The sequence below is a fragment of the Procambarus clarkii genome, chromosome 70, assembly GCF_040958095.1.
Source record: "Procambarus clarkii isolate CNS0578487 chromosome 70, FALCON_Pclarkii_2.0, whole genome shotgun sequence".
Lineage (NCBI taxonomy): Eukaryota > Metazoa > Arthropoda > Malacostraca > Decapoda > Cambaridae > Procambarus > Procambarus clarkii.
This window is the reverse complement of record NC_091219.1, coordinates 30248752-30271251: the sequence shown is the minus strand read 5'-3', so window position 1 is coordinate 30271251 and position 22500 is coordinate 30248752. Positions and strand designations below refer to the sequence as shown.

General features: G+C 44.0%; 1 protein-coding gene across 5 annotated transcripts in view; it reads right to left on the bottom strand.

Moving 5' to 3' along the window:
• Positions 1-22500, bottom strand: part of LOC123775321 (trichohyalin) — a 126627-nt gene that overhangs the window by 80854 nt on the left and 23273 nt on the right. For all 5 annotated transcript variants that reach the window (XM_045770383.2, XM_045770380.2, XM_069311866.1 and 2 more), the window contains 3 exons: positions 10633-10792; positions 5889-6057; positions 4140-4373 (listed from right to left, as the gene is read on the bottom strand). In XM_045770383.2, coding sequence (XP_045626339.1) covers positions 4140-4373; positions 5889-6057; positions 10633-10792 — 563 coding nt within the window. The remainder of the gene's footprint in view (positions 1-4139; positions 4374-5888; positions 6058-10632; positions 10793-22500) is intronic.

Genomic DNA, 22500 nt, shown 5'->3' with positions numbered 1-22500 from the left:
AATGCATAAGGCAAACAATATCAAAGGTATCCAATTTACCAAGAATTCTATCGGGCAAGTGACAGCGAGGGACTGTCGGGAAGCAAGACACGCGTAAGTCCTGGAAGTCACGACATTCAACAAGGATATGCACGACTGTAAGAGGGGCAATGCAGTTTGGACCAGGAGCAGGGCAGTGCTCCATTAAGTGCCCGTGAGTTAAATGTGTACGGCCAATACATAACCTCGCCAGAGCCATTTCCCACTGCCAGTTAAGGTAGTACGAGGACGGCCACGGGGCCACACTACTCTTAAGAGCACACAGTTTGTTACCAGTAACAGAAGACCAACGACCATGCCAACAGGCAAGAATGGAAGAATGAATAACTGGGTAAAAGCCTGAATAAGGAATACCTTTACGGGAGGTGGGACAGGTGCGGATAGCCTCCTTAGCGGCAGCGTCCACACACTCATTTAGGGACACACCAATATGGCTAGGAACCCATCAAAACGCCACTGTCTCAAATCTACTGAAGATAAGAAACAGTCAATGTTGAATTTTGACTACCACTGGATGGACTGGATTAAAGGATTCCAGAGCCATGAGGGCATTGCGAGAGGATTACAACTCCAACAATAAAGGAGGATTGACAGCGAGAAAGCAGTTGACGAAGAGCACACGAAATAGCATAAAGTTCTGCCGTGAAGATGCTCCGGAGGCAAACGACACATATAGGTGTGGTCAGGAAAAATAACATTAGCCTACACCATTTGCAGACTTAAGACCCATCGAAAAGGACTCCAAAGCAGACTTAGACCTAAGGAAAATGAGTTTCAGAACTGTAGGAGGGGTAAACGCTTTAGTCACATGGGTCACGGTTTTACAAAATTCAGGAAGAGGGACCCTCCATGGGGGCAAAGACAGAATGACACGAGGGAAAATATTGGAAATACGAACCGAAAGAGCATTTTGTAAGCGAGACAACCGTAGAGAAAGAGGTAGGTGGTGAATTGGAACAGGAACTGCAGGAGAGGGTAAAGGTCAAGGCACGACACAAGCAAGAGTGAGGGTGTTGCAAGGACCGCACGCAAGGTAGCAAAGACAGTAGCAATCACTGTGATGCTGTAGAGACAAGACACCAGTTTCAACATACAGGCTTAGGGTAGGAGTCAAACGAAAGGCACCAGAGCTGAGGCGTAACCCAGTATGGTGCAGAGCGTTAAGACGGCGCAGAGTAGGAGAAGCAGACTAGTAAGTAGTGGAACCATAATCGAGTTTAGACAGAACGAGAGAGGAATGTAAAGAGAAGAGCATGCGCCTATCAGATCCTCAAGAAGTATGGGACAAGACCTTAAGTTAAGGGCCTTAGAGCATTCATCTCGGAGGTAAGAGATACTGTATGGGGCAACCAAGACAAACAAGTGTCAAAGATTAGCCCCAAAAGCTTGGCAGAATCTTTGTATGAAAGGGGATGACCATAAAGCGACAGAGGGGAATGAAGAACAACTTGCTTCTGAGTATAAGTCATAGCACAAGTCTTAGTCGCAGAGAACTTGAAACCATGGCTGGTGGCCCAAGATGACACGGCATCAATCACAAGTTGAAGCCACCATTGAAGGAAAGGCGAATCATCACCTCGACAGCTGAGGGTAAGATCGTCGAGATAGAGAGCTGAGAAGATGCCAGAAGGAAAGGATTAAAGAAGACCATTGAAGGCAACTAGGAAAAAGAGTAAAGCTCAGAACATTATCTTGGGGTACACCTTCATATTGCTGAAGAGGCAGAGAGAGTGATACTAAGCCTCATTCTAAAGAAACAACCAGAGAGGAAGCTTTGGAGGAAGAGAGGGAGATTACCATGAAGGCCAAGAGAACAAAGTCAGGACAGAACATGGTATCTCCAAGGTAGTGTCGTACGTCTTTCCCAGGTCAAGAAAGGACAGCAACAAAGGAGGTCTTCACAGCAAAAGCAGTATAAATATATAGACCTTTAAGTTCACCATGACATCATTCGTGCTGCAGCAGGTAAGAGGTGGTGATAGTGTTCCAAGAACCACATCAGATGGACATTGACCATATGTTCAGAGAGTTTGCAGATGTGACTTGTGAGGGAAATGGGGCAGAAGTCCTTAGGAAATGTCCCGAGAGACCCCGGTTTCCAAATAGGGAGAACAACCACTTTGAGCCAGTCCCCAGGGACTGACGACGACTCCCAGATATGGTTGTACAGATTCAGTAAATACTGAAATGCGCAGAAGGAGATGGCGAAGCATTTCATAATGAATGTCAGCTGATCCTGCTGCCAAAGAAATGCACAGGGCCAGAGCAGACAAATACGGAGAGAGAGAAGGGATCGTCATAGGAAAGTTGGAGATGAGTGCAAAAATCTAAGGGATGAGATTCAAGAACAGGCTTATGAAGGATTGAAGAAGATGAGAACCAGAGCTAACAGTCGAAAAGTGGGAACCCAGTTCGGTTCCACTACAAGAGTACCACAGAGGTGAAGGACCGGTGAGACATCTGAAAGAAACTTACCCGCTATCTTGTGAATTTTCTTCCAGATCTGCAGCAGAGGAGTATTAGACGTAATGGTGAGGACATAAGAATTCCAGCTCTCACATTTAGCTGTACGGATGGTCCTACGGGCACTGCACTCGCCTTCCAAAACAAAACAAAAGAATCGGCTGTCTGCCGGCGTCAATGTTTCTTCCAGGCTGCATGCTTACAGTGGACAGCCCTAGCACTGTCTGAATTCCGTCAGGGAACACACTCCTGCATGTGCCAGGAGGTAGAGCGAGGAATAGAGCAGAGGGCAGCATCGAATACAGTGTCATGAAAAAGGAGAAGGGCGCAAGGGAGAGGGAGAGCGGAGAGGCTGGAAAGAGTAGCATGGATGGTGAATAGATTCCAGTCAGCCTTGGCAAACTGCCATCTAGGGAAGGAGAGGGGAGAGTGGAAAGAGAAAAAGGTGACAAGGATGGGGAAATGGTCACTGTTATGGAGCTCATCAAGAACCCACTATGTAAAATCTAAGTACAGTAAAGAGATGACAAGCAGAGAGAAAAATCAAGACAGGAAAGGCTGCGAGTGCGGGTGTCCACATGTGAAATCTAAGTACAGTAAAGAGATGACGAGCAGAGAGAAAAATCAAGACAGAAAAGGTTGAGAGTGCGGGTGTCCACATGTGTGTTTTTCAGTAGAATGATACAACAAGCAATTAGCCCCTGCACTTAGCCAAGAAGCAAAAGGACCCGCTGAAATTTGACAACCCAAGGAGCAGTACTGGGTCAATACCAGTTTGGCCTGGTGGTGGTCATTGATACTAGCAGGGTCAAGCTAGTTTCGAGTAAACCACCAGAAATCACAATAGTGAGTTGCATCAAATGAACAAATCCTTGTGGATTTGTTCATTTGATGCATCACGCTATTGTTATTTCTGTGTGTAATGAAGTAAGGGCGAAGAGGTAGAACAGCTAATTGACAGAGCTTGGGAGCATGGAGGTATTGTGCAAGACCCTGGTTTTTGTCTCGGAGAGACTTCACGGTCCATATGAGGGTAGTTGCACTCCCAGTTGCAATTCTTAAGACCATGTCATGGCACAGTCAATTAAGGCGCGCCTGGGATCCTCTCGGACGCAGATTCGAATACTCATCACGGCCCTTGTGGATTTGTTCACTATTTTTTAATTAAATGTTTACCATTCCCCAGGAATATATGACTCTCATACCCTACCAGAAGCAATGACCAAAATCCTGCCCGCTCAGGGCAAGGAAGCTATGAGTGTCATGACACCACGTACTGGGGAAAAAATGCCGAGGGTCATAAAAATAAAAACATGAAGATATGTTTTGTACAAACGAATACCAAATAATACTTAAACCCAATAAAAATAACTGAAAAACTGCCTTACCACTAATCAACCAGGACACCAATGATGCCCATCCCATTAAACTTGAGCCCAGGCAAATACCTAAAACCATGGCCATAAAGAAAGTCAAATGGATATGAAGAGAAATACAATTACTCCCCCTTCCTTTAGTGCTAAGAATAATACTTCAGCCACCAGGCTACAACCACTTATGTTCATAAAGAATATTAAAGTTATTACACACAAGAACCTAACAGATAGCGTTATCATTCAAAATGTATCCCAACTTACTATCTTCCATCTTGGAAAGATCTGACAAGGTAATCTTTCTTGGTCTCAATCTTGACAGAGTCTTGGGATGTAGGGGCAACAACTAACCCTGGAAACCAATTATCTTTCTGTTTTTTCTTATCTCCAAGTTCAACACAAACAACCTTTCCAATATCGGATTCCCATTCGTCCCGCCGAGAACGATGTCGCTTGTGTACATCATCATCATCATCACCACCAGAATCATCACCTTCCCTAAAAGAAAATGTCACTGCTTTATTTCTTGGTGCAGTATTAAATTTATATACAAATGTTAATGTGGTACAACTTCATTTTTTTCAGACATAAGCATGCTGCCATTTCTATTAAATTAGAAAACAAGACTTGGGAAATGCCCAGGTTAAATGTATGAAAAATATCTTAAAACTCTTCTAATAAAGAATTTCACTCCTACATACATGTACGCCATATTTTGCTACTTCCAAGATAATATTTTTTTTATCTCAAATCAGTATGAAATACTGCAGTTTTTTGTTTTTGATAATTGACACAATGATATATATTTGGTGCAACAAAGGCTCCAAAGAAAAGGACAGTGTTCAATCACTCAACTAAATCAACAAAGCAATATATTGAAAGGAAACGGCATTGAATACAATTAATACGCAGCGAACATCTTGTAATCATAAAGCACTAGGTCACAATATCACCAAACAATTAAGAGAAATAAGAAAGAGACAGATAACACTTTAAAATCTGAAGTTGCTGATAAACTCTTCTGAAAGAAGATTCATGAATTTTGGGATAAAACTAAACTAAAGTTCAAAACTAAAAGTTCATGTGAACAGATGACCAATATTGGATATTTCTTGGCTTCACTATAAAGTATATGAAACATTGTAACTTATAACTGTTAAGAAAGTTGTAAACTAAAGATAGTGGTTTATGATAGCCTTTTAAACCTCTAAAGTGCAACCTCAATTTAGCAACTAACTTGTTACATTTCATTTTAATTTATACCACGGAGTTAAACACACTATTGTATAGCAAAGCGTATATGTATTTATGTAATTACGTAAGTAATTACCTGGTTGATACCTGGTTGATGGGGTTCTGCGAGTTCTTCTACTCCCCAAGCCCGGCCCGAGGCCAGGCTTGACTTGTGAGAGTTTGGTCCACCTAGGCTGTTGCTTGCAGCAGCCCGCAGGCCCACATACCCACCACAGCCCGGTTGGTCCGGCACTCCTTGGAGGAATAAATCTAGTTTCCTCTTGGAAATGTCCACGGTTGTTCCGGCAATATTTCTTATGCTTGCTGGGAGGACGTTGAACAACCGCGGACCTCTGATGTTTATACAGTGTTCTCTGATTGTGCCTATGGCACCTCTGCTCTTCACTGGTTCTATTCTACATTTTCTTCCATATCGTTTACTCCAGTACGTTGTTATTTTACTGTGTAGATTTGGTACTTGGCCCTCCAGTATCTTCCAGGTGTACAGTATATTATTTGATATCTCTCTCGTCTTCTTTCTAGTGAGTACATTTGGAGGGCTTTGAGACGATCCCAATAATTTAGGTTTATTGCGTCTATGCGTGCCGTATATGTTCTCTGTATTCCCTCTATTTCAGCAATCTCTCCTGCTCTGAAGGGGGAAGTGAGTACTGAGCAGTACTCAAGACGGGACAACACATAACTACCTAAGTGTAGTTACAGGAAGAGAGCTAGGCTCGTATGAAGATATTACATATGAGTTGAACATCTAGAACTTACTGGTTCTGTCTGGATCTACGTCCTCTCCTTGCTCCTCCAACTGGGGTACCAAAGTGCTCGGGATGTGTCAGAGGCAATTGATCCAGTGTTTCACTTTCAGCAAAATGTCTACCACTTTTCAAACACAGCGACGTTCGACGTAGTGTTGTAATATCACCATCATCAAAAACTGAAAAAAGAAAAACAAATGATAGGTAAAAAAAAAAACTATTACTAAATAGAATCCAACTGATCCCATTAAATTGTGGATAAAATATGCAAACTTCTAAAGATAATTCCAGGAAGCCGTCTAAATGAACAGTCGTATACAAATGACCTAATATGAATGTGTGACAGATTAGCCTTAAACCAACAAAAAAGCAGAACTAGGAAAAAAAACACCCTTTATCTTATTTTCAAATCATGAACTGATATGGAACAATGATTACAAATAACCGTTACTCAGAAGTAAACCTAATCAAAGTTCAGACCAGCAAATACAACAGACCTGTTTAGTCAGTCTATAACCCAAGAGGAGAATTCTCCTAATTCAATTTGAATTATAAACTGATTAATTGAGAACTAATAAACCATGCCTGTACATATACAAGTTGGGAAGAACAGCTAGATAATGTAAATATAAATCAATGCTTTCAGATAATAGGTACAAGAGCACTCAACACATGCTGAAGTCAAATACTATTATCGTTAGAAAAAACCAGCGTTGAAAATAATGAAACTCCAATTACTGAATGAGCCCCAGAGATTCCCTGAAGCTATGGGCTAACATGCCATATATTAAACCAGGGCTTTAGTCAATGAAGTTCAGCCTACCGGGGACCACAAGTCAGAACCTGGGCCCCTAAAAAAGGCAAAGGGAGCAATCCCCCTAGAAAATCCCCATGGTTGGGTGTTTTCCTTATCTGCCATCGATCGGGGGTTAGGCACCCAGAAAAGCAGGCATAACAAAACATACCCCACATGGTAAGAAAATTGCAAACAAAAACTGAAGAGAGAGGCAGAACACCCTCAATTCCCAAGGAAACAAGCAAACAGGGCGGTGTGTGAGCCCCCCCCCCCCTCTCTCGATCCAACACCCCGACTACCCAACCTCAGTTCGGACGCTAAGCATCAAAAGCAAAACGAAACCAGAAACTGCCAACTGGAGGGAGGGAGGGTGTCAGGAAGCCTCCGGGACTCACTCAGCAAATGGTATTTCATTACAGTACAACCTCGATTCAGGGGTTAGCTCCCACACTTTTCAGGCCAACTTTACTCACCCAGTTTGGCGAATTCTGGTTTGCCAAAGCGGGGGATGTGCTGATTTGCTTACAATGTTGGGACAGAGTTCACAGATTGATGGAAAACTTTCCCCTTCTATCACAGGTTACAATTAATAATTCCTTCACATGACAATTTGGATTACACAAGTGAACCATATTAACCAAACACCGGCCAGAGTGGTCGACACAATAAGCAAACCATATTAACTAAACACCAGCCAGAATGGTCCAAACAACAAGTGAACCATGTTAACCAAACACTAGCCAGAGTGGTCCACACAATAAGTAAACCATATTAAACAAACACCAGCCAGAGTGGTCCACACAAGAGAACAACTGAGTTTCCATGATTTTCGTTCACAGATTTGTGGCACACATATCTTTGTAAATAAATTTAAAGGCTTAAGCATGAATACCTAGCTACATGTGGTGAAATCTTTTTATAGGCATTTTCTGTGATGAAACAAGAGGAGTGAGGGTGGACAGATAAGGGAATACTGTACAGTAAACCTCATTTGGTTTTTCTCTGTGTCGTCATAGTTTAGTGACCCATGACATTGAAAGTTCCAGCTTAATAAATCATTTCTAAAACCGGTGTTTTAATAGCTCTTTCTTATCCTAATTAAACTAAACTAAATAAAACAACAAATATACTGTAATATGATAGACATCTGCTATTTGAAAAATTATTTATATTATTGGCACAACAACTCCAGCACGAGTGGACGGGTCTAATTCACATACACACAGCACCATGCGTGTTTCGTTTGATTTCGTCGCCACAGTTTAGTGACCTACGGCCTCGAAATAATAAAATTAATAAATCGGTTCTAAAATAAGTATTTTTATAGCTTTTATTATCGTAATAATGTTGCTAAACTAAATATATAACCCAAGAAAAGAGGCTCTCGACCAGAAAAAAGGTCAACTTCTGCCACCTGTTGCTGATTAACATGTTGACCAATTTCGTTCCAATTTCACATCCTTTGTGCCGGATATGCATTCTCCAACATGTAGAAGTCGTAACAAAATCCACATATAAACAAAGGAGAGAGAAAAATAAAGTGGTTGTCAGCTTTTCGTACAAAAGAACATAATAAATATTGCCATTGGGCAATGTATTTACATGATATATAATAAAATACAGCATAACGTACTAACTTCTTAGTACAGTATGTGTAAAATCTGGCCCTCCAGGTTATACCAGCTGCATATCCACTTTATGGACCCTCCTTAGTACTACTTTTCTTTTTTGTGCATCGGACAGGTGCATAAAAAAAAATATTTATTTCTTAACATATTGGGATGAAATTTTCACGACACTGATGCCAAACAATGGGAGACTTGTTAAAAAAAATTCACTATATTTCATATTTGGAAAAATCTCACCAGTCACCGGGCATTTTAACTCTTAAACGGCACAAAACATACATATTCGATTGGACATAACATCAATTTTTAAAACTTGCACAAGCACTTTCCAATTTTTTGTGCATAATTAACTCGGCAAATGCTCCAACTTTGTCACTTGATCACCAACATAACTTGAAAAATAAAAAAATAAAAAATAATTTAAAAATTGAATATTGAAAACTTCACATTTTCAAATCAGATTAACAGTATCGCTCGCTTTGGACACCAATCACGTCAATTTTTTTTCTCTTGATTCCTAGCCGTGGACAGGTCCACTACAAAAATATTTGCATAAAATTCATTTTTTATCTGATCGACCTCGGGATAGTTTCAAAATAAGCGCCTTTAGAATGCGCACAATTTGATACCAAAATAAAAGATGTAACACGAAACTTGATGTCAGAACACTTGAAAGATTATAAATATGTTTTTGGGTCTAAATTTTAAATTTTAAAATATGTTAAAATTCTATTTATTGTGCTTTTATTATGGGACTAGTTTTAAAATGTGCGCCTGTATATTGTGAACAATTTGATACCAAAACGAGCGATGTAACATGAAAATTGATGTTATCAAACTGAACGAGTATACACATTAGGTTGTGGTGTGCAAATTGGTGCTCGTTCTCGGGAAATTTTAGGCTTTGCTGCGGGGAGTCTCGCCAGGCTTTTGGACATTATATACATGACGTAGCATGTATATAATGTGAGAAAACTGAAACGAGTATACACATTTTCCTGATTTTGTGCGCTCACAGGTAACTTTTCCGACTTGAGGCTTTGCTGTGGGGAGTCTCGCCAGGGGCCAGATTCACGAAAGCACTTATGTACGAACCTGAACATCTTTTCTCAATCTTTGGCGGCTTTGTTTACAATTATTAAACAGTTAATGAGCTCCGAAGCACCAGGAGGCTGTTTATAACAATAACAACAGTTGATTGAGAACAACAACAAATGTGCGAGAAATTTTCATGTTTGTAAACTGTTTAATAAATGTAGCCAAAGTACTCATGTTGGAGGACCTTACCTTTAAAGAACACAATAAAGTAGCCGTCACAACTGCAAGAAAAATGACAGGTTGGATAACAAGAACTTTTCACACTAGAGATGCTGTATCGATGATGATACTTTTCAAAAAGCTTGTGCTCTCTAGAATGGAGTAGTGCTGCACAATGACAGCCCCTTTCAAAGCTGGAGAAATTGCTGACCTAGAGAGCGTGCAGAGATCCTTTACTGCTAGAATCCCCTCAATAAAACATCTAAACTACTGGGACCCACTAAAGAGCCTAAATCTGTGTTCCCTTGAGCACAGGATGGAGAGATAAATAATAATCTATACGTGGGAAAATAATTAAGGGGCTGGTCCCAAACCTGCACACAGAAATAACATCACATGAGACCAGAAGACATGGCAGGATGTGCAGAATACCCCGGTTGAAAAGCTGAGGTGCAACAGGTACTCTGAGAGAGAACTCTATCAACATCAGAGGCCCGAGACTGTTCAACACGCTTAGGGTTAAATGTAAAGTGCTCAAATGCCATAACCCTGAGCCTCTCTGAGGGGGTCAGGTTCAGACTCGTAGTTCCCGGTAGGTCTAAGCACTCCAAGTGACTGATGACCCTAAACTAATAAAGCTCATATCAGTTTAGTTAACTTCAAGGAGCCGACGGGGCTCCCACCAGAAAAGTTAATACTTTTCAACAGGTATAGCATTGTAGAGAACCAACACAACAACATTGCACCAAATTATCCATGGCGGTCATTTCATGTCCAATTCATGAGATAACACAACATTTTTTATATAGAAAAATGTTGAATGAAGCCTGTCTCCTGTAACAATGTAAAAGGCAAAATTATTTCATCCTGTCAATATACGAGATAGCACAAAAAATATTAAATCATAAATAATATACAAAAAATATTAAATCATAAATAATATCGAAAAATGTATTAAAAATTAATGTACAGATATAAATAAGTAATTATGAAAATAAGTTATCAAGCCAGAAAAACTATGTAGCATGGTAGACAAAAATATAAAATAAATAAAAATATAAAATAAAACTTACCAACAGTATACTGACTACAGTCCTGAATCTTATTCACAATGGCATCAACATACTGATTTTTATCTGGATGGCTGGCTTTGACTTGGGCTCCAATTTTCAGAACACCTTTCACAAGATCATCAGATACCACTGTAGATCCCAAGCCCAATTTAAATGTCACCTGGAAGTAAACACAAATTTTAAACATTATGTACTTTCTCAGACATACATACATACACACATATATACAGTACATACATATACTGTATACTTCATTAAATATGACTGCATATTGTGTTTTTTATTTTCTTGTTTAGGGCTTCCATCCCTCTGACTAGTACTCTTGCAGCTTGGTTTAATTGTAAGAGGATTTCTCGAAATGTCATCTTAGTTCTAGGTAAAATTAAAAGAATAATTAACTGTAGAATGTATTCTACTTGTATAAGTAGACAACATAGAGGACACATCAAACCTCCAATCAGATGTAAATCAGGTCTTTCTATGGGCTACAGAAAATAATATGGTGTTTAACGAAAACGAAAATAAGTTCCAGCTCCTGCACTACGGAAAAAAATGAAAAAATAAAAACGAAAACCATGTACAAAACGCAGTCATATCATAACATAGAACGAAAAGGCAATGTAAAGGATTTGGGTGTACTGTACTCATGTCAGAAGACCTTACCTTTAAAGAACACAATAAAATAGCCATCATATCTGCAAGAAAAATGACAGGTTGCATAACAAGAACCTTACACACTAGCGTAAGGGGGTTCCAAGGGGTTGTCATAGCCAGGGGGTGGTAATGGGGGACGAGCTCCCATGACCTATAAAATGCTCCTATACAGCATGCGTCTCCAATAGCCTCTGACAACCAAGTCCAACTCCTTGCCTGCACGGGTGGCTTAGTTTTTAAGTCCGGCGGAACTGCTTTTACCGACAGGAGAAGGGGCGAGGGCGTGCCTCTGGCGCCTTAAAACCAGCTGCGTCGGGTAGATGGGATTCGATAGCCTGGGAAGGCAGCCCATCTAGGGGAAGGAAAACCCCGATTTTAAACCTCCGCTGCCTTGCGGCCATACCCCTTTTCTTGGGAAAGGCTTCAGGAGTCAACCTCGAGGAAAAATCCGGAGTTGGAGCCCCTAAGGCAGTTCGTTGTTGACGTCGACCTCGTTCTGGCAGCTCCTGCGACGTTGCTGGAACCATGTGTATTGGCATTTGCCTTTCTATTGGATAATTTTAGTAACATGGAGAGGGGGGACCTGCTGCATGGGTAACAGCTTCTCCTCCATATCTACCTACCCAGGCTTTGCGCCCTATCAGGGCGCAACTCCATAGTCTTAGACTGAAGGATGCCTACTACTACTACTAATACTACTACATACTAGCGATGCTATACGATGATGATACTTTTCAAGATTCTAGTGCTCTCTAAAGTGGAATACTGGTGCACAATGACAGCCCCTTTCAAAGTTGGAGAAACTGCTGACCTGGATAGCGTGTAGAGATCCTTTACTGGTAGAATCCACTCAGTAAAACATCTAAATTATTGGGACTGACTAAAATGCCTATTACATTTACTAATGTAAATTATTATGTATATCTCCCGCAGGTGGGATACACACACAATAATTTACAAATGGAAAATAGTAGAGGGGCTGGTCCCAAACCTGCACACAGAAATAACACCACATGAGACCAGACAGCATGGCAGGATATGCAGAATATCCCTGTTGAAAAGCAGAGGTGTAATAGGTTCTCAGAGAGAACTCTATCAACATCAGAGGCCCAAGACTGTTCAACTCGCTTCCACTACACATAAGAGGCATAACTGGCCAACTCCTCACAGTGTTCAAGAGAGAACTTGACAAGCACCTCCAAAAAATACCTGATCAACCAGGATGTGATTCATACGTCAGGCTGTGAGCAGCCACGTCCAACAGCCTGGTTGAGCAGTCCAGCAATGAGGAGGCCTGGTAGACAACCAGGCCACGTGGACGTTAAGCCCCGAAATCATCTCAAGGTAAGGTAAGCTCCCACTGCACATATCCCAGTTACAGTACTGTACACGTACTTTCACGTAGTTTGATTTTTGAAGCCCAATCTCCCTTCCCTGACCCCTTGTACTATGGAAACTGTCTTAACCCTTTAACTGTGCAACACGCCTGCAGGCCCACGTCTGGGGTGCGCTATGCACCTCCAGGTATTTGTATGTTTCACGTTCCATTCAAAACTCCCGCTGCTACATGGGGTTCATATCAGCTTCCTCAGGGCTCACATAAACAGATGCCATCTTCAAAAAAATCGTGGTCCACATTCCCGGGTGTGGGAGCCTCAGTAGTGAGTGAGCAACCAAGGCTGGCGCTCGCAGTATGAGTGCACAGCACTGCTGTTCAGCGTGTGACCACAGCATCGCCTAATAATGTCATAATATATATATAATCTGTATTATTTAGCCATGATAGTATTATAGAAGAGCCTGAGTGTGATAATGACTGGGAACAATGTTCAAATATCAGTGATTCAATGCTGTTCACAATGTTCACAGCGCTAGCCACAGCACCACAGCATTATTTCGTCCATCTAAGAATCTTCAAACGACTTCTTAGGTTCCTTTTCAAAATAAACTTGTGGTCAATTATTCATTTACAGGAATTAGTGACCAGGATTGTGGTTATAATTAGCGTTGTGGGTAGGGCTGGCTGAGTGTGACGATGAATGTATATAGCGTGTGACAGTGTACAGTCTGTAAATAGATTGTATATATACATAAATTAGCATGACACATGGTAAATATGTGCAACATATGTGTACACAAGTGTCATGCACATAACACAGTGTCCTCGGACAGTACAGATGTTTTACTGCCATAATATAGTGTACGTGTTCATTATACATATGATTAGCACGTAAAAACAAAATGTATTTGGAACTGTGTGCAAAAAATGAACAAAAATATATTCGCGGTAATTCGCGCGCCCCGCCCTGGGCGCCCTACTGGCTCCAGGAGCATACGTCACAGGCGAACGGGGTAAGATGACGTCACGCGCCAACTTACAGACCCCCCATAGCAGCCAAAGTAAGTACAAGTTCGAAATTTTTTTGACATACCCATACTGAGGGAAGGGTTTTTGACACTTTAAAAAAACAAATTAATTTTTTCAAGATAATTTATTTCCTGCTCACTAGGGGGTGTCATATTTTGAGGCAGTGCAATTAAAGGGTTAAGTTCGATCATATAGTCAAATACCAGGACACAATGGTCACTTACTCCTGCTTGCCTACCCCCCCCACCTACCTAAACACACACATCCGTGATTCCAGCCCGTGACGGAATCACCATCCGTGATGGTGATTCCGGCACCAGGCAGAAACAAATGGGCAAAGTTTCTTTCACCCTGAATGCCCCTGTTACCTAGCAGTAAATAGGTACCTGGGAGTTAGTCAGCTGTCACGGGCTGCTTCCTGGGGTGTGTGTGGTGTGGGGAAAAAAATAATAACAGTTGATTGACACTTGAGAGGCGGGCTGAAAGAGCAGAGCTCAACCCCCGCAAGCACACCTAGGTGAATACACACACACGTGCAGTGGTTGTGTGGTGCCCATATCTTAAGAACCACATCAACAAACTGGAAAAAGTGCAAAGACATGCCACTAAATAGCTCCCAGACCTGAAGAACAAGAGCTACGAGGAGAGGTTAGAGGCAAAATATGCAAAAACTAGAAGATAGAAGAAGAAAAAGAGGCGATATGATCACTAACGTATAAAATTGTAATAGGAATCCATATAATTGATAAGGAAGACTTCCAAGACCTGGAACTTCAAGAACAAGAGGTCGTAGATTTAAACTAACTAAACAAAGATACTGAAGAAATATAAGAAAATTCCCTTTTGTAAACAGTGATAGACGGTTGGAACAAGTTAGGCGAGAAAGTGGTCGAGTCTAAAACTGTCTGTACTTTCAAAGAATTATAGGACAAAGAGTGCTGGGAAGATGGGACACCAAGAGCGTAGCTCTCATTCTTTAACTACACTTAGGTAATAATAGACTGGCAAATAGTAATTAGTGGAGTACTTCATGGATTGGTGCTGGGACCAGTTCTATTATTAATATATGCAAGGACATGGCTACAGAAGTCCTAGGTGTGGATGTTCGTAGATGACGCAAAATTAACGAGAAGAGTTGTGACATGAGGAAAATCATCAGAAAAATGGCTACTGGAGTTCAATACAAGCAAGTGTAAAGTTATGGAAATAAGACAGTACACAATGAAGGGAAACTACCTACCTGTGACTATTCAAGAAAGAGACCTGGTAGTGGACGTAACACCAAATCTAACTCCTGAGGGGCACACAAATCGGATAACAGCAGTAGTGTACTCTACGCTAGCAACAGTCAGAATGTTATTCAGAAAGTATGCATGAGGTCATTTAGAGCAATTTACACTGCCTATGTGAGACCAGTCTTAGAGTATGCCACCCAAACATATAAAACATATAAAAACATATAAACCATATAAATACTTAGGGTGACTGACAATGGAAATAGACAAAATGTTCACACTGACTATCAACAGAATAAGGGGACATGGTAGAAAGTTGGAAACTCAAATGAGTCAGATGTTAGAAAGTTTCTTCTAGCATGATAGTAGTGGGAAAATGGAATGAACTAAAGGAGCAGGTTGTGTAAGCAAACTCTATTCATAATTTTAAAACTAGATAAGATAGGCAAATAAGACAGAAGTTATTGCTATAAACAACCGGTGACTAGAAAGATGGGATCCAAGAGCCAATGCTTGATCCTGCAAACACAAATAGTTGCCTCCCATTCAAACCGAATGGAAGGCAACAAAAGCGGTAAGCCGACACCCCACAATAAACAGAGCCAGACCCTGAACCCCGGATGAATAGTGACGTGCCAATACACATCCCAGAGGTTCAGGGGATACCATGCAAGTACTCGGCTCCAAAAGAAGACGGACCTGGGACAGAGTATTCATCCAAAAGGAGGGGCAAATGACCCAGGGGTGCAGACAGGACAAGTCCAGAATGAACAGCATGTCTGCACAGTCCTGTTTTGGAACAGGAAACAGGAGGGAAACCCACCTGAGGGATGAGGATGTTTCGAATACGCCCAAGTGAACCCACTCCAAGATGACCTAACAGGGTGCAGGAGAAGAGGCCTGCCCCAAACCCCCCGAAGGACAAGGGGCCACCCAACGCCACTGCAGGCCGCAAGAAACGACCCGAAAAGCCCACAAATTGTGGGACCAGGTGTGGGCAAACAGCAGGAACCTCCCCCCATTCCCCAGTCAATGGAACAAACTGTGAAACGGCCAACTGCCCTTACAAGAAGCTAACCAACAAGCAGAGCGATCACTGTGCCAACCAGACGTCGATGGCTCAGAAACTGGCATCACTGGTCTACCATGATGAAAAGAACCCCCGTAGCCCTCAGGAGAACCAGCAAGTCCGACATAGGACAACAACTAGAAGACGCCACTTGCAGAAATTGCACCACCGAGGACTCTGCAAACAGCAAAGGATAAAAAACCAGCGTTTAATGTAATGAAACACCATTTTCTGGGCGAGACCCGGAGGCTTCCCGGAGCTATACCGGGCTGATGTGTATATATTAGACCATGGCAACAGTCAATCGAAGGAGTTCTAGGTCTACCGGGAACCAATGCCAGAACCTGGCCCCCTCCAGAGAGGCACAAGGAGCAATGGCCTAAAGACACCCCTGTGTAATTGGAAGCAGTCTTTGTCATCTACCAGGTCAGGCACCCTGAAAGGTAGAAATTCCAAAACAAACTACTACTGGTCAAAAATTGCAAACCAAAAGTCCGAACTGGCAAGCAAAGCTCCCCAATCAAAAACAGGGAAAATAGAATGATGTCACCACAACCGCCGCTCATCCTTCTGTGCAATCCCCCCTCCCTGGGAGGGGGATGGGAGGTACCAGTTCTCCCCACCGGTTACTCTCCTCAGTTCAGAAGCTGAATATTAAAAACTCAAAAAAAATGCCAATCAGAGGGGAGAGGAGGGAGGGGAGGGAGGGATGCCTGGGAGCCTCTGGGTCTCACCCAGAAAATGGCATTTCATTACATTCAACGCTGGTTTTCTGTGCAGAGCCCCTTCGGCTCCCCGGAGCTACTTAACCAAAGATAAAAAAGAAAAGAGACTTACCCAGGAGGCGGCTGTCACTCGCCCCTTAACTCTAAGTCAAGACAACTGGCTGCAACTTGTGACCCAAGGCTACACACGCCCGAGTAGGGCCAGGAACATTTACAAGGTACCATGTGGCCAAGACCCTGTCTGACCTCCAAAAGCCCTGTGTCTGAATGTCAGCCCAGGACATTAATAAAAACAGCAGCCAAAGCTGCGACCTTACAAACGACGTGGGTATGGGGATAGACCACAGGCTGGCTGGTCCAAATAATCCTGCGGACGACCTGGGAGACCCGTGCCTTGGAACAGGGAAGAAGGGAAACCGGGTCCACCCAAAGCGCGCCCACTGCCAGAGGCTGTGGCGAGCAAATAACGGCAAAGAGCCACATCCGGACACAAAACATGATGCACCCCTGGCCGAACCAACCAACTATCAACAACCCAAGGACCACTTCTGAAAGCAGTAGACTCATTCTTCGCCAGAAAAGAAGGAGAAGGCTGCAAACGAAGGAAACTGAAAGAGCAGAAAGTAGAATTGAAAGAGCAGAAACCCTTGCACCAGAGGAGAGCATGAAGCTCCCCAATCCGACCAGCAGAGGCCAATGCCAACAAGATCCTTAGAAAAACAGTCCTGAACCAAGAGGGGCCACCACAAAACGAGGAGAAGAAAGAAAAGAGAGCACTTGGTCCAACAACCAGGACAGCTCAGGCAGCACATGAGCAGGCCGAAGGTGAAAAAGCCTAAGAAAGCGTGCAGAACGGAGCAGAAGTGACACCCACCCAAAATGCAAGCTGCAGTGGCTCCGCCTGCACCGCACGATACGAGGCGATAGTATTTGGCATAAGTTGACGGTACTGAATCAAACAAACAGAGAAAGGACAAAACAAGCTACAAAGAGGCAAAGTGCCAAAAGGACCGCCAAGAAATTTCATACTGCCATTGAGATGAAACTCACAGGTGGGATACCATCAACTAAGCCACCTGATCACTATACAAGTGGTGTTAAACCCGCGTCAAAAAGACCAGACACGAAGAGCAGAGAAGATCGAACCAGCCACGTACTGGACCGGACTGATCTGCTGAAAGAGACGGAGCCGCGGGAAGACCCTCAGTTTTGGATATCGAGCAAGAAACGCCTGAACCAGGGCTGGGCCGGCCACCAAGGAGCTAACAGGACTACTCTCCCCTGGTAAGTCGGTAAGTCTCCAAGTGAGTCAGGACCCGGAGCAATAACCGAACTGGTGGGAAGAGGTACACGTAACCCCACCTCGACCAGTCCAGCCGAAAGGCATCGACCCCAACGGCCACACAGGCTGGGAAGGACGCCACACAAACTGGAAGATGCCTTGACCACGCTGATGCGAAGAGGTTCACCTCTAGGAGCCCGCACATCTGGCAGAACCAACTAAACGAGTCGGCGTAGACCGTCCATTCCATGGATAGGGGAATAAACCGAAACAGGCCATCCGCCAGGACATTCAACACCCCCAGAACATGAGCCGACAGGAGAGCTAAACCCCGAGAACTCAGCAGACGAGTCACCTGAAGCGACCAGCCCCAAAAAGCCAAGGACCACATAGAACCTCCGCGGTTCAGACAATGAACCACTAGAGAGCAGTCTGAATGGAGCTGGATCGTTCCTCCACAAGCAGCATGAACCCTCTGAAGCGAATGCCACACCACTGCAAAGTCCCGCGCCGAGCTGTGAGTCCGAAAGGATGGACGGACTCCGCCATCCCTGGCCGGCCTGGTGAGCACTGGTCACAAAACCCCAGCCGAGAGACTAGGCATCCGTGAACACATCGAGCGAGGGCTCGGGGAGGTGTCAGGGCACAGAACCCCAAAATACCCTCAGAGGAAGCCGACGACGCAGCAGCCGACGCAAGGCTCTCGGGATCTGAACCCAGCAATTGTGAGAGCAGCAGAAGGGATGCCCCCGAAGAAACCCGAACCACCGCCGAAGCCAGATCCGACCTAACCAGACCAGCAAGGCAAAGAGCAGGCTCCCGCACCACTGCTCGAACAACTGACATGTGACCCGGGTGCCCTTCAAAAACAGCCATAAGCTGGACCGCAGCCACAACAACCCTGCCGGAGGGAGAGACAAGGAAGCTGTCCAAGAGTCCCACACAAGACCCAGCCCAGTCTGAACCTGAAAGGTAACCAAATGGGACTTCCTCCAATACACCAAGAACCAGAACCCGGCGAGCTGGGAAAGAACCAAATCCCTGGCGAGCAGACACGCGGATTGGCTGGGAGCCCACACCAGCCAATCGTAGAGGTAAGCCAGAACTCAAACCCTTATCAGATGCAAACGGGTCACAGCGATCTGGGTAAGGCGTGCGAACACGAGAGGTGCCAGATCCAAACCGGAAGGAAGGCAACGAAAATGAAAAGCCTGTCACCCCACGACAAAACTGAGCCAGTCGCTGAACCACGGATGAATCAGGACGTGCCAATACGCGTCCCAGAGGTCCAGACAAACAATCCAGGAACCTGGCACCAAAGGCAGCTGGACCCGAGACGGAGTGGTCCTCTGGAAGGAGGGGTAAAAGGCCTAGGGGATCAGACGGGACAAGTCCACCAAGGGTGCGTGGTGTAGGAGGGGGTGGGGTGGGTGGGTGGTGCCAGGAGAGAGGGGAGCATTGGGAGGGACTGCCTGGGAGATGAGGGATATGCAGATATAAGTACTGCCCTTGTGGCTTGGAGTTTCCTTCCACAAGTCGCTTGGGACCTACCTCCACCGTAATCTTATACTGCTCGTTGATTGCTCGCCCTTGGAGTCAGCTGGGGTGTTTAATGCACCCCCATTTGCCTCTGGATAGGAGGTAGCTTCGCCGAAAGGTACTGTGCAGCTAGTTTTCCCCATATAACAATGGCCGGCTCTGTTCCGCCTACTGACATTGTACTTGTGTGGAGTATTTCTTTCCTTTTTTTTCTGCCTGGTGGAGGGTTTGCCCTTGTGTTGATGATACTTCTTTATTTGTATTCTTGGGTGTCCTCCGCTAGGTCCCTGTGTATGTACACATCACTGGGGTTCAGCAATTAGTAGTTCACTTGGTAGTTTGGGGTGCCGGTTAGCAGCACCTTGCCTGGGCTTCCCTTAGCAGTGTCTCTAAGGGCCCTGGAAACCCCCACTAGGGTTCAGTGGTCCGATGATTGCGTCCCCTGGTCCCATCTCGCTTTGTGCAAGTTTGAAGGTTGCTCTGTCTCTGTCTCATAAACAGTTTGAGGCAGCAGGATAAGGAAATTGACTGACAAGGTAAGAAAACAAGAAGGACAAATCAAGGAACTAGAGAAAGAATACGAAACATGAAAATTGAAGGGAAATTAATTCAAACAAATAAACAAAAAGATAGATAAACAAAAGGAATTAAGAGAATTTGTAGAGGCCAGCCAAAAGATAGTTAGGCAAGGAATTTCTGAAAGAAAATCCATGGGCAACTGAAATGAAAGAAGCTACTAGAGATTTGGTAGTGCCGAGGAAATGAAAAAACACATGAGCAAGATGTAAAAAGAGAAAGAAACAAGCAAGGAAGTATGTTTGGAAGCCAGGAACAGAAATGAGAAGTAAGGATCTGACATCAGACAAGCAATTCAAAAAGACCTGGTTATTAGCAGTAAATTAGTACAGAACACTGAAGATAGAAGTTTATAATAATTTTTGGATGGCTGGAAAAGTTGATACCCTCTAGGGTGGAAGAGCGTCAGAAGAGGGGGAAAAAAAATAGAGAAAATAGTAGGTTTAGGGCAAGGCCTGTCAATGAAGGAAAATGTCAATGATTTTACAGATCACTGAATGCGAAAAATATGAAAATTATGAGCTGGCAGCAAGATGGAAGGGGAGCAGGACAAACAACAGCAGGGGAAGGACAAAATCAAAGTCTTAAACAACTAACGCCCCCAAGTCTGGGTCCCTATAACTAAAGTGGAGAAGCCTTGGGTCATCCGGAAAGGCAACCAACCTAGCACGTTGCACCAACCTAAACCGTGCATGCAAGGCCAAAGCTGCCTGCACCCAAATATCAATATCAGTAGTGAACCGAGGGAATAGGAGCACCTACAAGGAACACCACTTGCATGACTCTGGGTCAAAGGTGTCATTGACCCAGCAGGCAGCATGACGGAGGCAAAGATCGTAAATGTCCCCCTGAGACAAGGGGACAGAGCAACCTTCAATCTCACACGAAGCGAGATGGGACCCAGAGGGCGCATCCATGTGACCAATGAGCCCCAATGGAGTTTTCCAGGGCCCTTAGACTGACAGCTAAGAGTAACCCAGGCAAGGTTGGTTACTGCTAACCGGTAGGCCCAAACTACTGTAAGAACAACTGTAGTTGAACCCCCCTGCAACGTGTACAATTACGGGGTTCTAGCAGGGAACCACCAAAATAACAGGGGGTAACAATAACCAAGGGCAGACCCCCATCAGGCAAAACAAAAAAAAAGGAAAAGAAAAACCCTGCAAAAGCACAACATCTCCAGGAGGAACAGAACCGGCCACTGTGTACTGCACAATGGCAGACAAGCTGCACAGTACAGTACCTTGTGCCCCTACCAGCGACAATACTACCTCCTACCCAAGGTCAAACAGCGGTAATGAAAACCCCAGCTGACCCCAAGTGCGGGCAATCAACGAGCAGCAAAAGATCCATACAGAGGTAGTTCCTGAACGACTTGTGGAAGGTATCCTCAAGCCATATGGGCAATACATGCAGGGCACCCAGGAAAGAGAGCCCTAGACTAATGCAGCCCCAGTACTGCTTGAATTACTCCTGGGTTGCACACCACAACACAGCACTGCTCAAAGACAAGAGCCAGAGTTGAACGACCGCCACTCAACACATCAGCTCAGAACTGGGGTTGGATAGCCAGTGCGAGGGGTCTAGGGCTGCCCCTTCCCCCTCCCTAGGAGGGAGTAGTTGCACAGACAGAGAAGTGGCACTGGTTGTGACATTATGCTTGTTTGCTTGTTTTCGATTGGAGAGTTGTTCTTGCCAGTTCAGCTTAGGGTAGTAATTTTGTAACCAGATGGAGTTTGTTTTAGGACACATACCTTTCTGGGTGCCTAACCCGTTCAATGGCAGAAATGGAATGCTCCGAACCACATGGGGGGGGGGTTTCTATAAGCCAATGCTCCTCGTGCCTCTCTGAGGTGGCAAGGTTCTGGCTCGTGGGTTCCCGGTAGGCAAGAACTCCATCGAATAGATTGATGCCATGGTCTAATACATACATATCAGCCCGGTATAGCTCCGGGGAGCTGGAGGGGCTCTCCACAGAAAAATTATCAAGCAGGAATGTTTATTCAATCAATTTAATTTTAATAATAAAAGGATTGGGGAAAAAATAAACAGGGATCTTGTGAACATTCAATGGGAAATTCCCATTGAAAATCCAACAGAAGGAATAGGACTACTGACTGCCAAAGCATATAGTCTGAAACACGTTCCTTTGCAGAAGGCCAAAAAGAGAAGCAGCCTAAAAAGAGAATGCAGATGGCAGCACAAAAGAAGATACTGACCTTGAATGCCTATGGAAAAACTTTTGTGATAATGGAGAATAGGAACCGTCTTCCACTGATAGAAGACTGTTTCCATTCACTTTCCTTCAGTTTTACTGTTCTCTGTAATGGCACCTGGTGGACTGTACCATTTTTTTTTAATTTCGAACAAGGAGGGATATCGGGTTATGGCTGGGATTGTCTACCCCCCACCTCCATTCA